This window comes from Mobula birostris, chromosome 1, assembly GCF_030028105.1.
Source record: "Mobula birostris isolate sMobBir1 chromosome 1, sMobBir1.hap1, whole genome shotgun sequence".
NCBI classification, from domain to species: domain Eukaryota; kingdom Metazoa; phylum Chordata; class Chondrichthyes; order Myliobatiformes; family Myliobatidae; genus Mobula; species Mobula birostris.
The window spans coordinates 8334441-8360504 of NC_092370.1; the positions used below are offsets into that span (position 1 = coordinate 8334441).

A 26064-nucleotide genomic window follows, 5' to 3' on the forward strand; every position below is an offset into this window, starting at 1 on the left:
TTTTGAGGATGTAACTAGTAGAGTGGATAGGGGAGAACCAGTGGATGTGGTATATTTGGATTTTCAAAAGGCTTTTGACAAGGTCCCACACAGGAGATTAGTGTGCAAACTTAAAGCACACGGTATTGGGGGTAAGGTATTGGTGTGGGTGGAGAGTTGGTTAGCAGACAGACAGCAAAGAGTGGGAATAAACGGGACCTTTTCAGAATGGCAGGCAGTGACTAGTGGGGTACCGCAAGGCTCAGTGCTGGGACCCCAGTTGTTTACAATATATAATAATGACTTGGATGAGGGAATTAAATGCAGCATCTCCAAGTTTGCGGATGACACGAAGCTGGGTGGCAGTGTTAGCTGTGAGGAGGATGCTAAGAGGATGCAGAGTGACTTGGATAGGTTGGGTGAGTGGGCAAATTCATGGCAGATGCAATTTAGAAACATAGAAACATAGAAAATAGGTGCAGGAGTAGGCCATTCGGCCCTTCGAGCCTGCACCGCCATTTATTATGATCATGGCTGATCATCCAACTCAGAACACCGCCCCAGCCTTCCCTCCATACCCCCTGACCCCCGTAGCCACAAGGGCCATATCTAACTCCCTCTTAAATATAGCCAATGAACTGGCCTCAACTGTTTCCTGTGGCAGAGAATTCCACAGATTCACCACTCTCTGTGTGAAGAAGTTTTTCCTAATCTCGGTCCTAAAAGGCTTCCCCTCTATCCTCAAACTGTGACCCCTCGTTCTGGACTTCCCCAACATCGGGAACAATCTTCCTGCATCTAGCCTGTCCAATCCCTTTAGGATCTTATACGTTTCAATCAGATCCCCCCTCAATCTTCTAAATTCCAACGAGTACAAGCCCAGTTCATCCTGTCTTTCTTCATATGAAAGTCCTGCCATCCCAGGAATCAATCTGGTGAACCTTCTCTGTACTCCCTCTATGGCAAGGATGTCTTTCCTCAGATTAGGGGACCAAAACTGCACACAATACTCCAGGTGTGGTCTCACCAAGGCCTTGTACAGCTGCAGTAGTACCTCCCTGCTCCTGTACTCAAATCCTCTCGCTATAAATGCCGGCATACCATTCGCCTTTTTCACCGCCTGCTGTACCTGCATGCCCACTTTCAATGACTGGTGTATAATGACACCCAGGTCTCGTTGCACCTCCCCTTTTCCTAATCGGCCACCATTCAGATAATAATCTGTTTTCCTATTTTTGCCACCAAAGTGGATAACTTCACATTTATCCACATTAAATTGAAAACAGATTATTATCTGAATGGTGGCCGATTAGGAAAAGGGGAGGTGCAACGAGACCTGGGTGTCATTATACACCAGTCATTGAAAGTGGGCATGCAGGTACAGCAGGCGGTGAAAAAGGCGAATGGTATGCCGGCATTTATAGTGAGAGGATTCGAGTACAGGAGCAGGGAGGTACTACTGCAGCTGTACAACGCCTTGGTGAGACCACACCTGGAGTATTGTGTGCAGTTTTGGTCCCCTAATCTGAGGAAAGACATCCTTGCCATAGAGGGAGTACAAAGAAGGTTCACCAGATTGATTCCTGGGATGGCAGGACTTTCACATAAAGAAAGACTGGATGAACTGGGCTTGTACTCATTGGAATTTAGAAGATTGAGGGGGGATCTGATTGAAACGTATAAAATCCTAAAGGGATTGGACAGGCTAGATGCAGGAAGATTGTTCCTGATGTTGGGAAAGTCCAGAACGAGGGGTCACAGTTTGAGGATAAAGGGGAAGCCTTTTAGGACTGAGATTAGGAAAAACTTCTTCACACAGAGAGCGGTGAATCTGTGGAATTCTCTGCCACAGTAAACAGTTGAGGCCAGTTCATTGGCTACATTTAAGAGGGAGTTAGATATGGCCCTTGTGGCTACGGGGATCAGGGGGTATGGAGGGAAGGCTGGGGCGGGGTTCTGAGTTGGATGATCAGCCATGATCATAATAAATGGCGGTGCAGGCTCGAAGGGCTGAATGGCCTACTCCTGCACCTATTTTCTATGTTTCATCATGGCTGATCCATTTCCCTCTAACCCCTACCATTAAACGAGTGGCACTTGCGGGCTGCCCTCAGCACACCCTTGTGTTGGTTGTAACACAAATGGCACATTTATCCATTTGTTTCAATGTACATATGATCAATCAATTTGAATCTAAGATCAGAAATAAGACAAGTTTAGGGATTCGCGTGGGGAGGACCATTGGCTGGAGAGATTGGACAAAGGTAGGTAGACTAGCCACTTTCCCCTTTGCATGGAACATTAAAATGTGGCCCTCACCTCACCTTCACCCAACTGTCTGGGGCAGACAAAACAGAAGGTTAGAAAATTAAATTTATTAAAACGTATCAGCAAAACCAGGCTGATTTGGCCATTTGACCAGCTCCAAAATGTGACCAAATATCCATCATTAGGGCCACCCTCCATCCAGGCCATGCTCTTTCCTCACTGCTACCATTGGGAAGGAGGTAAGGGAGCCTCAGCACCTACATCACTCGGTTCAGGCACAGTTATTACCCCTCAAGCATCAGGCTCCTGAACCAGTGTGGATAACTTCACTTACCTCAACACTGAACTGATTCCACAACTTATGAACTCACTTTCAAGGACTCCACAACTTAAGTTCTCAGTTTTATATATTTTTATTATTTGCAGTTTTTTTCTTTTGCAAATTGGTTGTTTGTCAGTCTTTATGCATAGCTTGCCATTGATTCTATTGTATTTCTGTAGTCTACTGTGACTGCTCACAAGAAAATGAACCTCAGGGTAGTATATGGTCCTTCCTAGCGTGTCGCACCAGACAGTCAGCCATTCTTGTCTGGTGTGTGGTGTCAGGATTGGTCTCCTTTCGGATTAACCAGGTCACGATATGAACGTTCCTGACTCGACTCTTGTTTTTTTTACGAGGCTAGCTCGACGCTCAACCCGGCACGGATGGAAAGTATGCTCAGGGGGTGGCCCGACTTGGATTCGAACTCAGGAGCCTTCACTCTGGAGTCCGGCGCTAATGCCACTACGCCACCAGCCGGTTAGTATACAGTGACATATACGCACTTTGCTAATAAACATACAGTATTTTGAACTCTGAAGTGATTCACCATAAGTGTCTTACCTGTGCGAATCCATTGAATGCAGCACTGGGCATCTAGATAAACAGAAAAAGAAGTGAAAAGTTGGGCTGTGGCCACTCTCTATATCAATCAGAAAATCATATACACTCAGTGGCCACTTTATTAGGTACGCCCGTACGTTAATGTAAATATCTAATCAGCCATCATATAGCAACAACTCAATGCATAAATGCATGCAGACATGGTCAAGAGGTTCAGTTGTTGTTGAGACCAAATATCAGATTGGGGAAGAAATGTGATCTAAGTAACTTTGAATGGTTGTTGGTGCCAGACAGGGTAGTTTGAGTATCTCAGAAATTGCTGGACTCCTGGGATTTTCACACTCAACTGTCTCTAGAGTTTACAGAGAACGGTGCAAAAAACGAAAAAAAGCATCCTGCGAGCAGCAGTTCTGTGGCCGAAAACGCCATGTCAATGAGAGAGGTCAGAGGAGAATGGCCAGACTGGTTCAAGCTGACAGGAAGGCGACAGTAACTCACATAACCACAAGTTCCAACAGTGGTGTGCAGAAGAGCATCTCTGAACGCACGGTCTTTCAGGTTTGAAGTGGACGAGCCACAGCAGCAGAAGACCACACCTAATATAGGGGCCACTGAGTCTCTATACATACGGGTATCAGATTTGCCATTATGTCTTGCCCTGTGGGAGGAATGACACAAAACAACGACAGCTGAAGGAAAAGCTAAAGCAAGCATGGTAACGAAGGAAAGATTGAAACAAGGGAAATAATGAAACTAAAACTGGTATTTACAGTCAAAGTCTCTCCTAAATATTTTTTTCTACTCTAAACACTTGACAAGGTACCTCTTCTCTTCCAGCATCTAGTTCCTTGTATAAGAGTCCGTATCTCTGGTTTGCGCTCTCATCTTCAGACAAATCCGAGAGGGTTGTTTCCTTTAGGCTGGATGGACTCTCGTCGCTAGCATTACTTAAAGTCTCTACGGGGCGGGAAGTCTGGGGGGCGTGAGTATCTCTGGCCCGTGTTCCATCACCATCATTTTCAGTGTCCCCATGGAAGTTCTGCATTTCCTCATCCTGACTGGAACCGCCCAGCATGTTCCCAGTCTCTGTGTTACCAAACAAACCTGGTGGAGGGTAAAAACTCTCATCCTCATCACACCCTCTCCAAAGATGGGCTGCCCCATCTCTGTCAGGGTTACCGGTCTCCCCTTGGTTTTCCTGAAACGTTGACCATGAGGCAAATCCATTCTTCTGGCCTTGCGGCAGACCCAAGAGACCGAGGTCCCACTCAGTGCTGATAACATTGGGTTCCCAGTTTTCTGGCCATATCTCCTGCTTTTCTCTGTCCCAGGATTCCGGCTGCAGGTTTTTGGGGGAGATCACGTTGCCGGTCGCTGTGTGAAATGTGTCTGCTTGATTCTCATCTGAGATCTCAGTGTGGGTTTCATCAGTTTGATTGGTTCCTATCTGTGTCGGTGATTCAGTTGTATCATCTGTTGTATTGGTTTCTGGGTTAATAAGTTCAGAATGGTTCTCTCTATCTTGAGATTGTGCAATGCTGCCTGTCTCCTCACAGCTAACACCAAATGTGTCACCTTGAAGGGAAAGAATTTGAGCCCCTTCACTCCTGGAAACAGTCCTCTCCGTTTCCTGGCAGCTTGGGGTAGAGTCACCCACACAGGGCGACGGAACATCCTCACCCTGCCGACTATTGGGAATACAATCACTTTTCTGGTTAGGCAGAATGCTAGCTTTCGCACATTGACCATCGAGTAGGTTATCATGGTGGCTTTTGATACTGTCATCACTCTGAGGCCTCTCAACAAAGCTCAGCTCTTCACCCTCAGGCCCCAGGGCCTCCGTGGTATGGGTTCCGGCCTCATCAACCTTACCTGTATCCTGCACTGGCTCATGTCCTGGCTGCACTATTGAATCATAGTATCCATTATCTATCTGTGCAAATAGATTAACACTTCCTCCCTCAGCCAGTTCTAGGTCTTGGGGCACTACAGGAGTTAAGGATGCCTTCTGATCCACACAGAGGTCTTGCTCCGCATACAGATTTGTAGGCCGACTCCTTCTCCTCATTACTTCAGTGTCTACCTGTTGGTCTAACGGATCCTCCAGCCAACTCTCTGCAACGACTGTACTCTGCTCCTCTTCCCCAGCCCGACACAGCGGGCTTGCAGTGCTCTCATCTGAGCAGTCTACAGCCTCTTGCTCCCGAGCACATGGCCACGCTTCAAGGTGAGAGCCATGCAGAGGCCCTTCCTCGCTGCTAGTGAGCAGGGCTGTGTCGTTAAGGCTGCGCTGGAGCAGGCCTTGTTGGCTGGCTTCTGATTCAGTAACGTTGCTCGGTTCACCAGCATCTGGGTTGTCCTCTCCAGCCGGCTCACAGACCGAGAAGAGACTGTTTGAAGATTCAGGCTTTTGACAGAAAATGAGTGAAGACAGATATAAAAGACAATAGCACAAGCAGATATGATTTTTTTAAAAAGCAAAACAAAATCATGTTTTTCCAGCAGAGAAGATAAGTGAAAGATATAAAATAAAGCATATATGGATTTAAAAAAGACCACACACACAAACACACACACACAAACACACACACACACACACACACACACACACACACACAATGCTGGAGGAACTCAGCAGGTCAGACAGCGTCTATGGATAAGAATAAACAGTCGATATTTTAGGCCGAGACCCTTCATCAGGACACTCTTCTGTCCTTCAAGTCCTGAAGAAGGGCCTTGGCCCAAAACATCGACTGTTTATTCCTTTCCATAGATGCTGCCTGACCTGCTGAGTTCCTCCAGCATTCTGTGTGTGCTAATCTGGATTTACGAGGGGTGATTGATAAGTTTGTGGCCTAAGGTAGAAGGAGTCGATTTCAGAAAACCTAGCACTTTTATTTTTCAACATAGTCCCCTCCTACATGTACACACTTAGTCCAGCAGTCATGGAGCACACAGACCCCTTCTTTGTAGAAGTGGTCCACAGCAGGGGTGATTGGTAAGTTCGTGGCCTAAGGTAGAAGGAGATGAGTTACTAACTTCAAGCTTTCTGTGTTATCACTCAAAGAGTTGAACTGCACGTGCATATAACGAGAGCATCTTGGACCTCCAGGTGGTCCCTAGCAGGGACGATTGATAGGTTCGTGGCCTAAGGTAGAAGGAGATGAGTTATACAGCTCTCGTTACATGCACGTGCAGTTCAACTCTTTGAGTGAAACATGCAGAAAGTTTGAAGTTTCTCCTCACCTGCTTCTACCTTAGGTCACGAACTTACCTATCACCCCTGCTGCGGACCGCTTCTGGAAGTCCAAGATGCCGACTTCTACAAAGAAGGGATCCATATGCTCCACGACCGCTGGACGAAGTGTATAAATGTAGGAAAAATAAATGAGCTAGGTTTTCTAAAATTGACTCCTTCTACCTTTGGCCATCACTGCTCGTACAGTGTCTATAGAATCTCTTGTGTTTCTAAGACAGTAGGATTCTAGGGAGTGGTTTTAAGGAGCCCTGGGTATAAAACTAGCTCCGTGGGGTAACAATGTCTGCAGGTGCCATTCGACCCTGGGACATGTGACTGAAAATGGTCCCCTCTCCCTCCAGACCCCACCTCTTCATTCTCATTCATCATTGACAGGGACACTGAGGCTTTCTTTCAGTCAGGGTCGACCCTGGATGTTTCTGTCCTAGCTGTCATATGCAAGCCAGGCCAGTACGATATGGAGAGCAAGCTGTTGCCCAAGCAGCAGACTCCCACCCCTCCCCATACATCTGATAAACCAATACCGATGGCAGAGACCAACACAGTTTGGTACCAGCAGTGTCGTGGGAGTTGCCAGTCAGCATTGAATTCAACGTAGGACCGACTACATTTAAAATTTTTTAATTAAGCCGTACCGCATACATGGTAAATATCTGTTTTTCACGGTCTGGAGTAGCACCACAATCTCATCTTGAGTAATGAAAATAAAGTTCTATTCCATTCTATCCTATTCTTAGGGACTCCAACTCCAGATTTTCCCTTGGAGTTCACACCCAAAGCCTTCCCCGTGAGTGGGTATAGCCCCAAGGCAGCGGAGGTTTGAGATCAGAGTCTTCCTTCCCCCAGACGAGCTGCCAACCACGGCTTTTGAGAACCATCTGCCGGAAGTGACTGGTCTTAAGGCACAAGTAACCTGCCTTTGCCCCTTTCCTGACAGTAGAAATGGTTCCGCTGGGTTTAGTAGCTAAACCACACATATAGGCCAGGAGCTGGACTTGGTTGTCAGAGACTAGTTGAGACACACACCATGGGGAGCAGTTATTAGGTAGTGGGAGCTTGTCCCCATTACCGCCCTCGGTTATAACAACCTTAAGAAACCAGTGGGACACTACACAAGTGCAAACTAATTTTATGGAAAGCTATCTAAGGATGAAAGCATTAATATTGAGAAAAACTAGTCACAGTCAACACACCACAGCAATTTCTTAAATGTACTGTACATGATGAATAAACTTGATTCTTAAAGTTGATGAATGAATTAATATTTCATTTTCTGAGAGATTAAGGAGAGCTCATCTTCAGGACAGTGTGAATATGGAGGAAATGTGGAAATGTACTCACAGGTTGAACTAGTTCTGTGTTTGCCTTGAGAGAAACAAAATTTAGTATTAAATATAGGCATTATGTCTAGTCCATTGTCATTATGCACTGTGAACCTCTACACATGTTTCACTACGTTTAAATGCCCCACGTATCCATGTAGAAATATGCTCACAAAAAACCAGCTCCTCTTGCTTCTGCTGAAGCCTCCCAACACCAACCACGTACATTGAGAATGGTGCCTGAGAAAGGCCAGAAAGATCATGAAGGATCCCAACCACCCTGCTCATGGACTGTTTGCTCCACTCCCAACAAGGGGGAGGCTACGTAGAACCCTCACCAGGATCACCAGACTCAAAAACAATTACTTTCCCCAAGCAGAGAGGCTGATCAACACCTCCACCCACTAACCCACCCCTCCACACCCCCAACCACCACTACTTTATCATTTCCTGTCAGAGTCACCTTACATACAGACACTCCTGTGCCTGGTGTCACTTTATGGACATACAGTCAATCTATCTTATATATTTATATTCATTATGTTCTTTATCTTACTGTGTTTTTTTTTGTGCTGCATCAGATCCAGACTAACAATTATTTCATTCTCCTTTACATTTGTGCACCGGAACTGACATTAAACAATGTTGAAATTTGAAAACAAAATTTTCATCTTCTACCTGAGTGTGCTGTGTACATAATGTACACTCCCATCCAAAGTTAACTAATGAGTATTCTGTCAAAGTTGAGGAGAGTCACTGAGTTATTTCACAGTCAATATTGCTTTTTGAAGAACCAACCAGTTCACTGTTTTCTGGGAGCTAGTTAGACTGTATCAATGGAGTTTTATACAGGATTGTCAGAGATCTGTGGTGCACTTGAACAGATTCCTCATATAGACCATCAGCTTCACATGGCAAACTATAAGCAGTTAAATTACATTACATCGAAGGAGGGAGGAGAAGGTGGCGGCGCGACGCAGCGCGCTGCTGTTCCAAATGAATATCGTATGTGTTAACTAGGGGGCCGTGCACAATCCGGATTTGATGGAGACAGCCGTGAGAAGCACAGAGGAACACCTGGAGAAACTTCTGAAATGCCTGCTTCGCTGCCGCTGCTACTGTGCGATCGACAATCTCCGGAGGGGAAGGACCCAAATCCTCAGCTTTGCGTATTGCCTGTTGCCGGGGCCGGGGTTGAAGCGCTCGGCAGAGATGGTACTCGGTGCTCGGGGTCGGAGAGCTGGTTGGAGACTCGGAGTTTTTGGACAGACTCGGAGTCGGACTGTGGTCAGATGCTTCCAGGATGCTGCATCGGCAAGTTGGCGGCGCTGGAGGTTTACCGTCTGCGTGAGATGATGGGACTTTCGAGAGACTTTGAGACTTTTACTGTGCCATGGTCTGTTCTTATCAAGTTACAGTATTGCTTTGCACTGTTGTAACTATATGTTATCATTATGTGGTTTTTGTTAGTTTTTAAGTCGGTTTGCCATGTTTCTGCGATATCACTCTGGAGGAACATTGTATCATTTCTTAATGCATGCATTACTAAATGACAATAAAAGAGGACTGTGTGTCCTCATAATCTAATCTAATCTAATCTAGCATGCTCTTGCGCATCATAGTCATAGAGTATTATAGCTTAGAAGAAGGCCATACGGCCCATCTAGTCTGTGCTGAACTAGTACGCTGCCTAGTCTCAGTCCCTAGAGTAACAGAACTATTATTCTAGCTGCACCCAGACCCCTCCAAACCCCTTCCATCCATGTATCTATCCAAACTTCTCTCGAATGTGTAAACGACCCCACATCCATCATTTCCATTGGCAGCATGTTCCACTCTCTCACCAACTTCAAAGTGAAGAAGTTCCCCTTAAACATTTCACCTTTCACCCTTAACCCATGACCTCTTGTTGCCCAACCTCGGTGGAGAAAAACCTGCTTACATTTACCCTATCTATACCCCTCATAATTTTGTATATTTCTATCAATTCCCTCCTCATTCTACTACGCTTCAGGGAATGAAGTCCTCACCTGTTCAAGTTGCTGGTGAACGTAGCAGGCCAGGCAGCATATCTAGGAAGAGGTACAGTCGACGTTTCGGGCCGAGACCCTTCGTTAGGACTAGTCCTGACGAAGGGTCTCGGCCCGAAACGTCGACTGTACCTCTTCCTATAGATGCTGCCTGGCCTGCTGTGTTCACCAGCAACTTTTGTGTGTGTTGCTTGAAATTCCAGCATCTGCAGATTTCCTCGTGTTTGCCTAACCTGTTCAAACTTTCCCTATACTGTGACTCAGGTCTTCAAGTCCTGGCAACATCCTTGTAAATTTTCTCTGTAGTCTTTCAATCTTATTGATATCTTTCCTGCAGCTAGGTGACCAGAACAGTTCACAACACTCCAAATTTGGCCTCACCAATGTCTCATACAACTTCAATACAACATCTCAACTCCTGCAGCGCTCAATACAAATCAAATCAAGTTTAATTATCATTCAACAACACCTGGATACAGCTGACTGAAACAGTATTCCTCAGGGCCAAGGTGCAAAACATTCTCAGCACATTTAAAATAATGAGAAAGAAAACAGTCATGCAAAAATACACATCTATAGCCCATGACCCTGAGCGACTTGCCCAGCAAATTGATGGTAGAGTTCCCAGCAATCCAGCCTGTCATTCTGCTTCGATACCTTGACTGATTGAATCTGATGCTATCTGAGAAGCTACTCTGACAAAATCTCTCAGTGAAACCATCCTCAAGAGTGAATAAACCTAAAGATGAATTTGATTTCAGATGGAAAATATCTTGTTCCTACCTCCCACAGATCCCAAGGAAGAGTCTAAAAAAGATGAAAAAAAGAACATTATTAAAACTGTAGTAATAGTTCTGTTGAAATCACACATATTATATTTCTCCATTTGTAGCATCAATAATTAAACTTCCAGTATTTACTGCAGCTGAGTAATTGTAATTCTCAATTTTACTATTTATTTATTTAATAAATAATCAGTAAACAACTATTCTGCTTCGACAGGCAGGCTAAACCAGGTGAGGGCAGGCAGCAGCCTCGTACCTGTCCCAGCATGCAAGGTCAGCTCTGGCGAATTGATGAATGAGATCCAACAGCTGGGAAGATGATATTGCAATTCTCTGTGGAGAGCGAAGGGCACGACGAAGCACAGAAGACCTCATGGTCATCCACTGCAACTAAGGAAGACCCCAGTTTGTGACCCTGGTTTGTACGACTGGACCCGGATTTCACCTGCGGTCGAGAGAGTGGAATTGCCCCAGTGCAATGGTTTCATGTCCACGTCAGACATGACGGAGCACTGGCAATAAACAATGATCCACAGAGCACAAAAACAGGTCTTTCAGCTCCACTGGACAATGCTGGCCACAGCATCATCACTGCTAGTCCCAGTTGCCTGTGTTCAGTCCATAACCCTCAAGGCCTCTCCCCTCCATGCACCTGTAATGCCCTGGTTCATATTTTTTACTGTTATGCTGGTCTGTATTTGATTTTTGTGCTGTTCTGTGCAAGCTGCTTGTTTGGGTTACTGTTGAAGGTAAGAGACAGGAGGATTGTGTGTCATCCAATACGGACGGCCGGATTCAGGGGAGGTTTGTCAGGCGAGGGACTCTAAGGTTGGGCTTGGGGCTTTTGTCAAGGAGATGAAGAGAGAAGACACCAGAGAGAAGAGGTCGTAGGATTCGACCCAGAGCAGGGCCATGATTCGACGAAGCTCGGAATGAGATCGAAGGAGGATCAGCGAAGGGGAAACCGTGAGCTCCAACTTATGCACATTAGACTGTTTCATTAAAATGGGCCCTTTTCTTTACTAATCCTTCAGTCAAATTAAGAACTATAAAGCTGAATTGTTTATTTGTATGCAGTATACCGTCTGTTTTTCCATGATAATGGTACAGTCCTTTGCTTTCAAACATCCACCTGAAGAACAGAGGAGCTTTTTACCAGTGATATTCTTGATTTGTTGGTGTATTGTGACAGAATGTATGATGATATCCAAAAAGAAGGAGAATCCTATCTGCAGACTGAGAATAAACGGGGAAGACATAAAACAAGTACAGAACTTTTGCTACTTAGGAAGCTGGGTGACATCAGATGGCAGGTGCGACTTGGACATCAAAAGAAGAATAGGGATGGCAAAAGACACCTTTACGAGAATGAAGAATATACTGACCAACACTAAACTAGGCATGACAACCCGCCTCAGAGTACTGAAATGTTACATTTATTCAGTTATGTTATATGGCTCAGAATGTTGGACAATATCTAGTAACATGAGGAAACGAATTGAAGCAGCAGAGATGTGGTTTTTGAGGAGGAAGCAAAGAATATCATGGACGAAACAAATATCTAACGAGGATGTCATCTACAGAGCAAGCACAAAAAGAGAAATAATGTATGAGATCATGAAAAGGCAATGTAATTTTATTGGACATGTGATTAGGAAAGAGGAGTTAGGATGCACGGTAATTATGGGAAAGATTGAAGGGAAGAAAGCAAGAGGAAGACAAAGACAAATGATGATGGAGACAGCAGCCAGAAAACTGGAAAGGAATACCAATGAATTGATCCACTTGACCCGAAACAGGAGCGTGTGGGCCGTGGCAGTCAAAGCTCAAACTGGGCATGGCACCTGATGATGATGGTGATACTGTCTGTTATTACGTTGTATTTATTTGTAACAGGGTAACGAATCACACAGCATCCACACAAACGGGGGGTTTCGGGGTGGGCTCGCACCTCAATCTCATAGTTTGGTGGGGCCGGAGATTGCCTTCCCTAGACTTACGCAGCCAATGGAACCAGAGCATTTCATACATATCTAATTTCCTCTTGTAATTGTACCCACCTTGACCAGGTCCTCTGGCAGCTTGTTCCTGGTACTCACTATCCTTTGAGTTAAAAGATCACCTATCAGGTCTCTTTTTGAATTTATCTCATCATAAATATGTGTCCCCTGGTTTTGCCCTGGGGAAAAAGACTATGACTATCCACCTTATCCACACCTGTCATGATTCTTAAAAGTCCCTGTGAGGTCACCCCTCATTCTCCTGCTCGCAAGGAAATAAAGATCCCAGACAGCCAACCTCTCCCCATAACTCAGGCTCTCTTGTCCAGGCAGAATCCTCAATAGAACACAATTCTTATACTTCTTCTCATTTCAGGTACCCTACAGCTGGATGTCCTGGGTGGTGAAGATCTTAATGATGGATGTCTCCTTCTTGAGTCATCACTGTTTGAAAATGTCCTCGATCGTGCCCGTGTTGGAGCTGGTTGAGTTTGCAACCCTCTGCAGTTTTTTCCAATTCCTGACAAAGGACCTTGCAAGGAATGTGCCCTCTTCTCATTACTACCATCAATAGGGAGGTGCAGGAGCCTGAAGACCTACACTCATTTTAAGAGCAGTTCCTTGCCTGCAGCTTTGGATTTCTGACTGGCCAGTGAACCCATAAATACTACCTCACTCTTATTGTCTTTACACTACTTATTTATTTTTTATACTTCTTATTGTAAATCATAATATTTCACTGTACTGCTGCCTCAAAACAACAAAATTCATTTTATCATCGGCAGTATGTGCTATGTTACATGATATAGGCAATCACATTCTCATGACCATGATTGTTTTTGGCAAATTTTTTTTACATAAGTGGTTTGCCATCGCCTTCTTCTGGGCAGTGTCTTTACAAGAGGGGTGACCCTCAGCCATTATCAATACTCGTCAGAGATTGTCTGCCTGGTGTAAGTGGTGGCATAACCAGGACTGTGATCTGCACCAGCTGCTCAGACGGCCATCCATCACCTGCTCCCATGGCTTCACGTGACCCTGATCGGGGAGGGCTGCACAGGTACTACATTTGATCAAGGGTGACCTGCAGGCTAATGAGGGAAGGAGTGCCTTATACCTCCTTTGGTAGAGATGTATCTCCACTCCACCACCCTATTCATGACATATTGAACCTCAATGATGATAAATCCGATTCTGATGAAGTTAATCAGGCTGCCCGCACCTCTGCCTCCCAACAACTGAGGCATTCACCCATGGGAAATATCACGCATACTATGAAGTCAAAGTTGACGCCACGCAGAAAATCCCACACTTCCAAGCATCCCGTCACAAATCCCAGCCCAGTCAATATGAGTAGTTGTATTTTCACTTCTTACAAGGGAACATGAAATCTCTATAACACACAGACCTGAGCGTGTGGTGACTGACTTCGTGTTGCTGTACTGGTCTGGTCGGGTTTGAAAGGATCAAAGTCCATGTCAAGCAGAGACTCCCCCGGCTGTGTGGCAGGTTGTTCCGGCTATGTGAAGCAAGAAGGAGAAACAATTGAAATATACTTTAGGTTTGTCTCCAGTGGAACATCACAAAATAGGTCTACATGTTTTAATGAAGATCATACTAAGGTTGGTCACATTTGCTACAACCAGATGGATCCTGCACTGATGCATCAATTTCCCAACACCAATGCTCCCAGCTAACAATATATCAGCACCAAATTTCTAAGCTCCAACTATCCTGGCACTGACGAACACTGTTCCCACTATCTCAGCACTGACAGACACTGTTCCCACGGTCCCAGTACCGACAGAACCAGTTCCCACTGTCCCAGCATTGACAGACACAGTTCCCACTGACCCAGCACTGACAGACCCAGTTCCCACTCTCCCAGCACTGGCAGAACCAGTTCCCACTCTCCCAGCACTGACAGAACCAGTTCCCACTGTCCCAGTACTGACAGACACAGTTCTCACTGTCCCAGCACTGACAGACACAGTTCCCACTCTCCCAGCACTGACAGAACCAGTTCCCATTATCCCAGTACTGACAGAACCAGTTCCCACTGTCCCAGTACTGACAGAACCAGTCCCCACTGTCCCAGTACTGACAGACACAGTTCCCTCTGTCCCAGCATTGACAGATACAGTTCCCACCGACCCAGCACTGACAGACCCAGTTCCCACTGTTCCAGTACTGACAGACCCAAATCGCACTGTCCCAGCACTGACAGACCCAGTTCCCACTGTCCCAGCACTGATAGACCCAGTTCCCACTGTCCCAGCACTGACAGACACAGTTCCCACTGTCCCAGTACTGACAGACCCAGATCGCACTGTCCCAGCACTGACAGACCCAGTTCTCTCTATCCCAGCACTGACAGACCCAGTTCCCACTCTCCCAGCACTGACAGAATCAGTTCCCTCTGTCCCAACTGGTGATAGACCCAGTTCCCACTGACACAGCACTGACAGACCCAGTTCCCTCTGTCCCAGCACTGACAGAGCCAGTACCCACTCTCCCAGTACTAATAGACCCAGATCGCACTGTCCCAGCACTGACAGTCACAGTTCCCACTGTCCCAGTACTGACAGAACCAATTCCCTCTGTCCCAGCACTGACAGTCACAGTTCCCACTGTCCCAGCATTGACAAAGTTCTCACTGTCCCAGCACTGACAGACATAGTTCTCACTGTCCCAGCACTGACAGACACAGTTCCCACTGTCCCAGTACTGACAGACACAGTTCCCTCTGTCCCAGCACTGACAGGCACAGTTCCCACTGTCACAGCACTGACAGACACAGTTCCCACTGTCCCAGCACTGACAGACACAGTTCTCACCGACCCAGCACTAACAGACCCAATGCCCTCTGTCCCAGTACTGACAGACCCAGTTCCCACTGTCCCAGTACTGACAGACCCAGATCACACTGTCCCAGCACTGACAGACACAGTTCCCACTGTCCCAGTACTGACAGAACCAGTTCCCTCTGTCCCAGCACTGACAGACCCAGTTCCCACTCTCCCAGCACTGGCAGAACCAGTTCCCACTCTTCCAGCACTGGCAGAACCATTTCCCACTGTCCCAGTACTGACAGACACAGTTCTCACTGTCCCAGCACTGACAGACACAGTTCCCACTCTCCCAGCACTGACAGAACCAGTCCCCATTGTCCCAGTACTGACAGACCCAGTCCCACTGTCCCAGCACTGACAGACCCAGTTCCCTCTGTCCCAGTACTGAGAGACACAATTCCCTCTGTCCCAGCATTGACAGACACAGTTCCCACCGACCCAGCACTGACAGACCCAGTTCCCACTGTCCCAGTACTGACAGACCCAGATCACACTGTCCCAGCATTGACAGACACAGTTCCCACCGACCCAGCACTGACAGACCCAGTTCCCACTGTCCCAGTACTGACAGACCCAGATCGCACTGTCCCAGCACTGACAGACCCAGATCCCTCTGTCCCAGTACTGACAGACCCAGTTCCCACCGTCCCAGTACTGACAGACCCAGTTCCCACTGTCCGAGTACCGACAGACCCAGCTCCCTCTCTCCCAGCACTGACAGACACAGTTCCCACTGTCCCAGTACTGACAGACCCAGTTCCCACTGTCCGAGTACCGACAGACCCAGCTCCCTCTCTCCCAGCACTGACAGACACAGTTCCCACTGTCCCAGTACTGACAGAAACAGTTTTCACCGTCCCAGCACTGACAGACCCAGTTCCCACTGTCTCAGCACTGACAGTCCCAGTTCCCATTGGCCCAGCACTGACAGACCCAGTTCCCACTGTCCCAGCACTGATAGTCCCAGTTCCCACTGGCCCAGCACTGACAGACCCAGTTCCCACTGGCAGAGCACTGACAGCCACAATTCCCATTGTCCCGGCACTGACTGTCACAGTTTCCACTGTCCCTGCAAGAACAGACCAAGTTCCCTCTGTTCCATCACTGACAGACCCAGATCCCTCTGTCACAGCACTGACAGACACAGTTCCCACTGTCCCGGCACTGACAGACCCAGTTCCCACTGTCCCAGTACTGACAGACACAGTTCCCACTGTCACAGCACTAACAGACACAGTTCCCACTGTCACAGCACTGACAGACACAGGTCCCACTGTCCCAGTACTGACAGACCCAGATCCCTCTGTCCCAGTACTGACAGACCCAGTTCCCACAGTCCCAGTACTGACAGACACAGTTCCCACCGACCCAGCACTGACAGACCCTGTTCCCTCTGTCCCAGTACTGACAGACCCAGTACCCTCTGTCCCAGCATTGTCAGACACAGTTCCCACCAACCCAACACTGACAGACCCAGTTCCCACTGTCCCAGTACTGACAGACACAGTTCCCACTGTCCCAGCACTGATAGACCCAGTTCCCACTGTCCCAGTACTGACAGACCCAGTCCCCACTGTCCCAGTACTGACAGACCCAGATCGCACTGTCCCAGCACTGACAGACGCAGATCCCTCTGTCCCAGTACTGACAGACCCATTTCCCTCTGTCCCAGCACTGACAGACACAGTTCCCACTGTCCCAGCACTGACAGACACAGTTCCCACTGTCCCAGTACTGACAGACCCAGATCACACTGTCACAGCACTGACAGACACAGTTCTCACTGTCCCAGCATTGACAGACACAGTTCCCACCGACCCAGCACTGACAGACACAGTACCCACTGTCCCAGTACTGACAGACCCAGATCACACTGTCCCAGCACTGACAGACCCAGATCACACTGTCCCAGCACTGACAGACACAGTTCCCACTGTCCCAGTACTGACAGACCCAGATCACACTGTCACAGCACTGATAGACACAGTTTCCACTGTCCCAGTACTGACAAAACCAGTTCTCACCATCCTAGCGCTGACAGACCCAGTTCCCACTGTCCCAGCACTGACAGACACAGTTCTCACTGTCCCAGTACTGACAGACCCAGATCCCTCTGTCCCAGTACTAACAGACCCAGTTCCTACTGTCCCAGTACTGACAGACCCAGATCCCTGTCCCAGTACTGACAGACACAGTTCCCACTGTCCCAGTACTGACAGACGCAGATCCCTCTGTCCCAGTACTGACAGACTCAGTTCCCACTGTCCCAGTACTGACAGACCCAGTTCCCACCATCCGAGTACTGACAGACCCAGTTCCCACCGTCCCAGTACCGACAGACCCATTTCCCTCTGTCCCAGCACTGACAGACACAGTTCCTACTGTCCCAGCACTGACAGGCACAGTTCCCACCGACCCAGCACTGACAGACACAGTTCCCACTGTCCCAGTACTGACAGACCCAGATCACACTATCCCAGTACTGACAGACACAGTTCCCACTGTCCCAGTACTGACAGACCCAGATCACACTGTCACAGCACTGACAGACACAGTTCTCACTGTCCCAGCACTGACAGACACAGTTCCCACCGACCCAGCACTGACAGACACAGTTCCCACTGTCCCAGTACTGACAGACCCAGATCACACTGTCACAGCACTGAGAGACACAGTTCTCACTGTCCCAGCACTGACAGGCACAGTTCCCACCGACCCAGCACTGACAGACACAGTTCCCACTGTCCCAGTACTGAGAGACCCAGATCCCTGTCCCAGTACTGACAGACACAGTTCCCACTGTCCCAGTACTGAAAGACAAGGATCCCTCTGTCCCAGTACTGACAGACTCAGTTCCCACTGTCCCAGTACTGACAGACCCAGTTCCCACCGTCCGAGTACTGACAGACCCAGTTCCCATCGTCCCAGTACCGACAGACCCATTTCCCTCTGTCCCAGCACTGACAGACACAGTTCCCACTGTCCCAGCACTGACAGGCACAGTTCCCACCGACCCAGCACTGACAGACACAGTTCCCACTGTCCCAGTACTGACAGACCCAGATCACACTATCCCAGTACTGACAGACACAGTTCCCACTGTCCCAGTACTGACAGACCCAGATCACACTGTCACAGCACTGACAGACACAGTTCTCACTGTCCCAGCACTGACAGACACAGTTCCCACCGACCCGGCACTGACAGACACAGTTCCCACTGTCCCAGTACTGAGAGACCCAGATCACACTGTCACAGCACTGACAGACACAGTTCCCACTGTCCCAGCACTGACGGTCCCAGTTCCCACTGGACCAGCACTGACAGACTCAGTTCCCACTGTCCCAGCACTGACAGACACAGTTCTCACTGTCCCAGTACTGACAGACCCAGTTCTCACCATACCAGCACTGACAGAACCAGTTCCCACTGTCCCAGTACTGACAGAACCAGTTCCCTCTGTCCCAACACTGACTGACACAGTTGTCACTGTCCCAGCACTGACAGACACAGTTCTCACTGTCCCAGTACTGACAGACCCAGTTCCCACTGTCCCAGTACTGACAGACCCAGTTCCCACTGTCCCAGTACTGACAGACCCAGATCCCACCGTCCGAGTACTGACAGACCCAGTTCCCACCGTCCCAGTACTGACAGAACCAGTTCTCACCGTACCAGCACTGACAGAACCAGTTCCCACTGTCCCAGTACTGACGGAACCAGTTCCCTCTGTCCCAACACTAACAGACACAGTTCTCACTGACCCAGTACTGACAGACACAGTTCCCACTGTCCCAGTACTGACAGACCCAGATCACACTGTCCCAGTACTAACAGACACAGTTCCCACTGTCCCAGTACTGACAGACCCAGTTCTCTCTATCCCAGCACTGACAGACCCAGTTCCCTCTGTCCCAGCAGTGACAGACCCAGATCCCTCTGTCCCAGTACTGACACAGTTCTCACTGTCCCAGTACTGACAGACCCAGTTCTCTCTATCCCAGCACTGACAGACCCAGTTCCCACTGTCCCAGCACTGACAGTCACAGTCCCCTCTGTCCCAACACTGACAGACACACTTCCCTCTGTCCCAACACTGACAGACACAGTTCCCTCTGTCCCAGTAGTGACAGACCCAGATCCCTCTGTCCCAGCACTGACAAACCCATTTCCCTCTGTCTCAGCACTGACAGACCCAGTTCCCACTGTCCCAGTACTGACAGACCCAAATCGCACTGTCCCAGCACTGACAGACACAGTTCCTACTGTCCCAGTACTGACAGAACCAGTTCCCTCTTTCCCAGCACTGACAGTCACAGTTCCCACTGTCCCAGCACTGATAGATACAGTTCCCACTGTCCCAGTACTGACAGACCCATTTCCCTCTGTCCCAGCACTGACAGACACAGTTCTCACTGTCCCAGCACTGACAGACACAGTTCCCACCGTCCCAGTACAGACAGAACCAGTTCCCACTGTCACAGTACTGACAGACACAGTTCCCACTGTTCCAGCACTGACAGTCACAGTTCCCACCGACCCAGCACTGACAGACACAGTTCCCACTGTCCCAGTACTGACAGACCCAGATCACACTGTCACAGCACTGACAGACACAGTTCCCACCGACCCAGCACTGACAGACCCAGATCACACTGTCCCAGCACTGACAGACACAGTTACCACTGTCCCAGTATTGAGAGACCCAGATCACACTGTCACAGCACTGACAGACACAGTTCCCACTGACCCAGCACTGACAGTCCCAGATCCCACTGTCCCAGTACTGACAGACCCAAATCCCACTGTCCCAGTACTGACAGATCCATTTCCCTCTGTCCCAGTACCGACAGACCCAGTACCCTCTAACCCAGCACTGACAGTCCCAGTTCCCACTGTCCCAGTACTGACAGAACCAGTTCTCACTGTACCAGCACTGACAGAACCAGTTCCCACTGGCCCAGCACTGACAGACCCAGTTCCCACTGGCCCAGCACTGACAGACCCAGTTCCCACTGGCCCAGCACTGGCAGTCCCAGTTTCCACTGGCCCAGCACTGACAGACACAGTTTCCACTGGCCCAGCACTAACAGACTCAGATCGCACTGTCCCAGCACTGACAGGCACAGTTCCCACCGACCCAGCACTGACAGACACAGTTCCCACTGTCCCAGTACTGACAGACCCAGATCGCACTGTCCCAGTACTGACAGACGCAGATCCCTCTGTCCCAGTACTGACAGACCCATTTCCCTCTGTCCCAGCACTGACAGACACAGTTCCGACTGTCCCAGCACTGACAGACACAGTTCCCACTGTCCCAGTACTGACAGACTCAGATCACACTGTCACAGCACTGACAGACACAGTTCCCACTGTCCCAGCACTGACAGACACAGTTCCCACTGTCCCAGCACTGACAGACACAGTTCCCACTGTCCCAGTACTGACAGACCCAGATCACACTGTCCCAGCGCTGACAGACAAAGTTCCCACTGTCCCAGTACTGACAGACCCAGATCACACTGTCACAGCACTGACAGACCCAGATCCCACTATCCCAGTACCGACAGACTCAGATCCCACTGTACCAGTACTGACAGATCCATTTCTCTCTGTCCCAGTACTGACAGACACAGTTCCCACTGTCCCAGCACTGACAGAGACTGTTCCCACGGTCCCAGTACTGACAGACCCAGATCCCTCCATCCCAGTACTGACAGACCCAGTTCCCACTGTCCCAGTACTGACAGACACAGTTCCCACTGTCACAGCACTAACAGACACAGTTCCCACTGTCACAGCACTGACAGACACAGGTCCCACTGTCCCAGTACTGACAGACCCAGATCCCTCTGTCCCAGTACTGACAGACCCAGTTCCCACAGTCCCAGTACTGACAGACACAGTTCCCACCGACCCAGCACTGACAGACCCTGTTCCCTCTGTCCCAGTACTGACAGACCCAGTACCCTCTGTCCCAGCATTGACAGACACAGTTCCCACCAACCCAGCACTGACAGACCCAGTTCCCACTGTCCCAGTACTGACAGACCCAGATCGCACTGTCCCAGCACTGACAGACACAGTTCCCACTGTCCCAGCACTGATAGACCCAGTTCCCACTGTCCCAGTACTGACAGACCCAGTCCCCACTGTCCCAGTACTGACAGACCCAGATCGCACTGTCCCAGTACTGACAGACGCAGATCCCTCTGTCCCAGTACTGACAGACCCATTTCCCTCTGTCCCAGCACTGACAGACACAGTTCCCACTGTCCCAGCACTGACAGACACAGTTCCCACTGTCCCAGTACTGACAGACCCAGATCACACTGTCACAGCACTGACAGACACAGTTCTCACTGTCCCAGCATTGACAGACACAGTTCCCACCGACCCAGCACTGACAGACACAGTTCTCACTGTCCCAGTACTGACAGACCCAGATCCCTCTGTCCCAGTACTAACAGACCCAGTTCCTACTGTCCCAGTACTGACAGAACCAGATCCCTGTCCCAGTACTGACAGACACAGTTCCCACTGTCCCAGTACTGACAGACGCAGATCCCTCTGTCCCAGTACTGACAGACTCAGTTCCCACTGTCCCAGTACTGACAGACCCAGTTCCCACCATCCGAGTACTGACAGACCCAGTTCCCACCGTCCCAGTACCGACAGACCCATTTCCCTCTGTCCCAGCACTGACAGACACAGTTCCTACTGTCCCAGCACTGACAGGCACAGTTCCCACCGACCCAGCACTGACAGACACAGTTCCCACTGTCCCAGTACTGACAGACCCAGATCACACTATCCCAGTACTGACAGACACAGTTCCCACTGTCCCAGTACTGACAGACCCAGATCACACTGTCACAGCACTGACAGACACAGTTCTCACTGTCCCAGCACTGACAGACACAGTTCCCACCGACCCAGCACTGACAGACACAGTTCCCACTGTCCCAGTACTGACAGACCCAGATCACACTGTCACAGCACTGACAGACACAGTTCTCACTGTCCCAGCACTGACAGACACAGTTCCCACCGACCCAGCACTGACAGACACAGTTCCCACTGTCCCAGTACTGAGAGACCCAGATCCCTGTCCCAGTACTGACAGACACAGTTCCCACTGTCCCAGTACTGACAGACACAGATCCCTCTGTCCCAGTACTGACAGACTCAGTTCCCACTGTCCCAGTACTGACAGACCCAGTTCCCACCGTCCGAGTACTGACAGACCCAGTTCCCATCGTCCCAGTACCGACAGACCCATTTCCCTCTGTCCCAGCACTGACAGACACAGTTCCCACTGTCCCAGCACTGACAGGCACAGTTCCCACCGACCCAGCACTGACAGACACAGTTCCCACTGTCCCAGTACTGACAGACCCAGATCACACTATCCCAGTACTGACAGACACAGTTCCCACTGTCCCAGTACTGACAGACCCAGATCACACTGTCACAGCACTGACAGACACAGTCCTCACTGTCCCAGCACTGACAGACACAGTTCCCACCGACCCGGCACTGACAGACACAGTTCCCACTGTCCCAGTACTGAGAGACCCAGATCACACTGTCACAGCACTGACAGACACAGTTCCCACTGTCCCAGCACTGATGGTCCCAGTTCCCACTGGACCAGCACTGACAGACTCAGTTCCCACTGTCCCAGCACTGACAGACACAGTTCTCACTGTCCCAGTACTGACAGAACCAGTTCTCACCATACCAGCACTGACAGAACCAGTTCCCACTGTCCCAGTACTGACAGAACCAGTTCCCTCTGTCCCAACACTGACTGACACAGTTGTCACTGTCCCAGCACTGACAGACACAGTTCTCACTGTCCCAGTACTGACAGACCCAGATCCCACCGTCCGAGTACTGACAGACCCAGTTCCCACCGTCCCAGTACTGACAGAACCAGTTCTCACCGTACCAGCACTGACAGAACCAGTTCCCACTGTCCCAGTACTGACGGAACCAGTTCCCTCTGTCCCAACACTAACAGACACAGTTCTCACTGACCCAGTACTGACAGACACAGTTCCCACTGTCCCAGTACTGACAGACCCAGATCACACTGTCCCAGTACTAACAGACACAGTTCCCACTGTCCCAGTACTGACAGACCCAGTTCTCTCTATCCCAGCACTGACAGACCCAGTTCCCTCTGTCCCAGCAGTGACAGACCCAGATCCCTCTGTCCCAGTACTGACACAGTTCTCACTGTCCCAGTACTGACAGACCCAGTTCTCTCTATCCCAGCACTGACAGACCCAGTTCCCACTGTCCCAGCACTGACAGTCACAGTCCCCTCTGTCCCAACACTGACAGACACACTTCCCTCTGTCCCAACACTGACAGACACAGTTCCCTCTGTCCCAGTAGTGACAGACCCAGATCCCTCTGTCCCAGCACTGACAAACCCATTTCCCTCTGTCTCAGCACTGACAGACCCAGTTCCCACTGTCCCAGTACTGACAGACCCAGATCGCACTGTCCCAGCACTGACAGACACAGTTCCTACTGTCCCAGTACTGACAGAACCAGTTCCCTCTTTCCCAGCACTGACAGTCACAGTTCCCACTGTCCCAGCACTGATAGATACAGTTCCCACTGTTCCAGCACTTACAGACACAGTTCTCACTGTCCCAGCACTGACAGACACAGTTCTCACTGTCCCAGTACTGACAGACCCAGTTCCCACTGTCCCAGTACTGACAGACCCAGATCGCACTGTCCCAGCACTGACAGACACAGTTCCTACTGTCCCAGTACTGACAGAACCAGTTCCCTCTTTCCCAGCACTGACAGTCACAGTTCCCACTGTCCCAGCACTGATAGATACAGTTCCCACTGTCCCAGTACTGACAGACCCATTTCCCTCTGTCCCAGCACTGACAGACACAGTTCTCACTGTCCCAGCACTGACAGACACAGTTCTCACTGTCCCAGTACTGACAGACACAGTTCCCACTGTCCCAGTACTGACAGACCCAGATCCCTCTGTCCCAGTACTGACAGACACAGTTCCCACCGTCCCAGTACAGACAGAACCAGTTCCCACTGTCACAGTACTGACAGACACAGTTCCCACTGTTCCAGCACTGACAGTCACAGTTCCCACCGACCCAGCACTGACAGACACAGTTCCCACTGTCCCAGTACTGACAGACCCAGATCACACTGTCACAGCACTGACAGACACAGTTCCCACCGACCCAGCACTGACAGACCCAGATCACACTGTCCCAGCACTGACAGACACAGTTACCACTGTCCCAGTATTGAGAGACCCAGATCACACTGTCACAGCACTGACAGACACAGTTCCCACTGACCCAGCACTGACAGTCCCACATCCCACTGTCCCAGTACTGACAGACCCAAATCCCACTGTCCCAGTACTGACAGATCCATTTCCCTCTGTCCCAGTACCGACAGACCCAGTACCCTCTAACCCAGCACTGACAGTCCCAGTTCCCACTGTCCCAGTACTGACAGAACCAGTTCTCACTGTACCAGCACTGACAGAACCAGTTCCCACTGGCCCAGCACTGACAGACCCAGTTCCCACTGGCCCAGCACTGACAGACCCAGTTCCCACTGGCCCAGCACTGGCAGTCCCAGTTTCCACTGGCCCAGCACTGACAGACACAGTTTCCACTGTCCCAGCACTGACAGGCACAGTTCCCACCGACCCAGCACTGACAGACACAGTTCCCACTGTCCCAGTACTGACAGACCCAGATCGCACTGTCCCAGTACTGACAGACGCAGATCCCTCTGTCCCAGTACTGACAGACCCATTTCCCTCTGTCCCAGCACTGACAGACACAGTTCCGACTGTCCCAGCACTGACAGACACAGTTCCCACTGTCCCAGTACTGACAGACTCAGATCACACTGTCACAGCACTGACAGACACAGTTCCCACTGTCCCAGCACTGACAGACACAGTTCCCACTGTCCCAGCACTGACAGACACAGTTCCCACTGTCCCAGTACTGACAGACCCAGATCACACTGTCCCAGCGCTGACAGACAAAGTTCCCACTGTCCCAGTACTGACAGACCCAGATCACACTGTCACAGCACTGACAGACCCAGATCCCACTATCCCAGTACCGACAGACTCAGATCCCACTGTACCAGTACTGACAGATCCATTTCCCTCTGTCCCAGTACTGACAGACACAGTTCCCACTGTCCCAGCACTGACAGAGACTGTTCCCACGGTCCCAGTACTGACAGACCCAGATCCCTCCATCCCAGTACTGACAGACCCAGTTCCCACTGTCCCAGTACTGACAGACACAGTTCCCACTGTCACAGCACTAACAGACACAGTTCCCACTGTCACAGCACTGACAGACACAGGTCCCACTGTCCCAGTACTGACAGACCCAGATCCCTCTGTCCCAGTACTGACAGACCCAGTTCCCACAGTCCCAGTACTGACAGACACAGTTCCCACCGACCCAGCACTGACAGACCCTGTTCCCTCTGTCCCAGTACTGACAGACCCAGTACCCTCTGTCCCAGCATTGACAGACACAGTTCCCACCAACCCAGCACTGACAGACCCAGTTCCCACTGTCCCAGTACTGACAGACCCAGATCGCACTGTCCCAGCACTGACAGACACAGTTCCCACTGTCCCAG

At 49.8% G+C, this 26064-nt stretch overlaps 1 protein-coding gene across 1 annotated transcript in view; it reads right to left on the reverse strand.

The window, feature by feature from the left end:
- amph (amphiphysin) overlaps positions 1 to 26064 on the reverse strand; it is a 279279-nt gene that overhangs the window by 33411 nt on the left and 219804 nt on the right. Inside the window, exons 12-15 of the mRNA XM_072266836.1 lie at positions 13935 to 14045; positions 10525 to 10548; positions 7731 to 7754; positions 3131 to 3163 (exon numbers count right to left, since the gene is read on the reverse strand). Coding sequence (XP_072122937.1) covers positions 3131 to 3163; positions 7731 to 7754; positions 10525 to 10548; positions 13935 to 14045 — 192 coding nt within the window. The remainder of the gene's footprint in view (positions 1 to 3130; positions 3164 to 7730; positions 7755 to 10524; positions 10549 to 13934; positions 14046 to 26064) is intronic.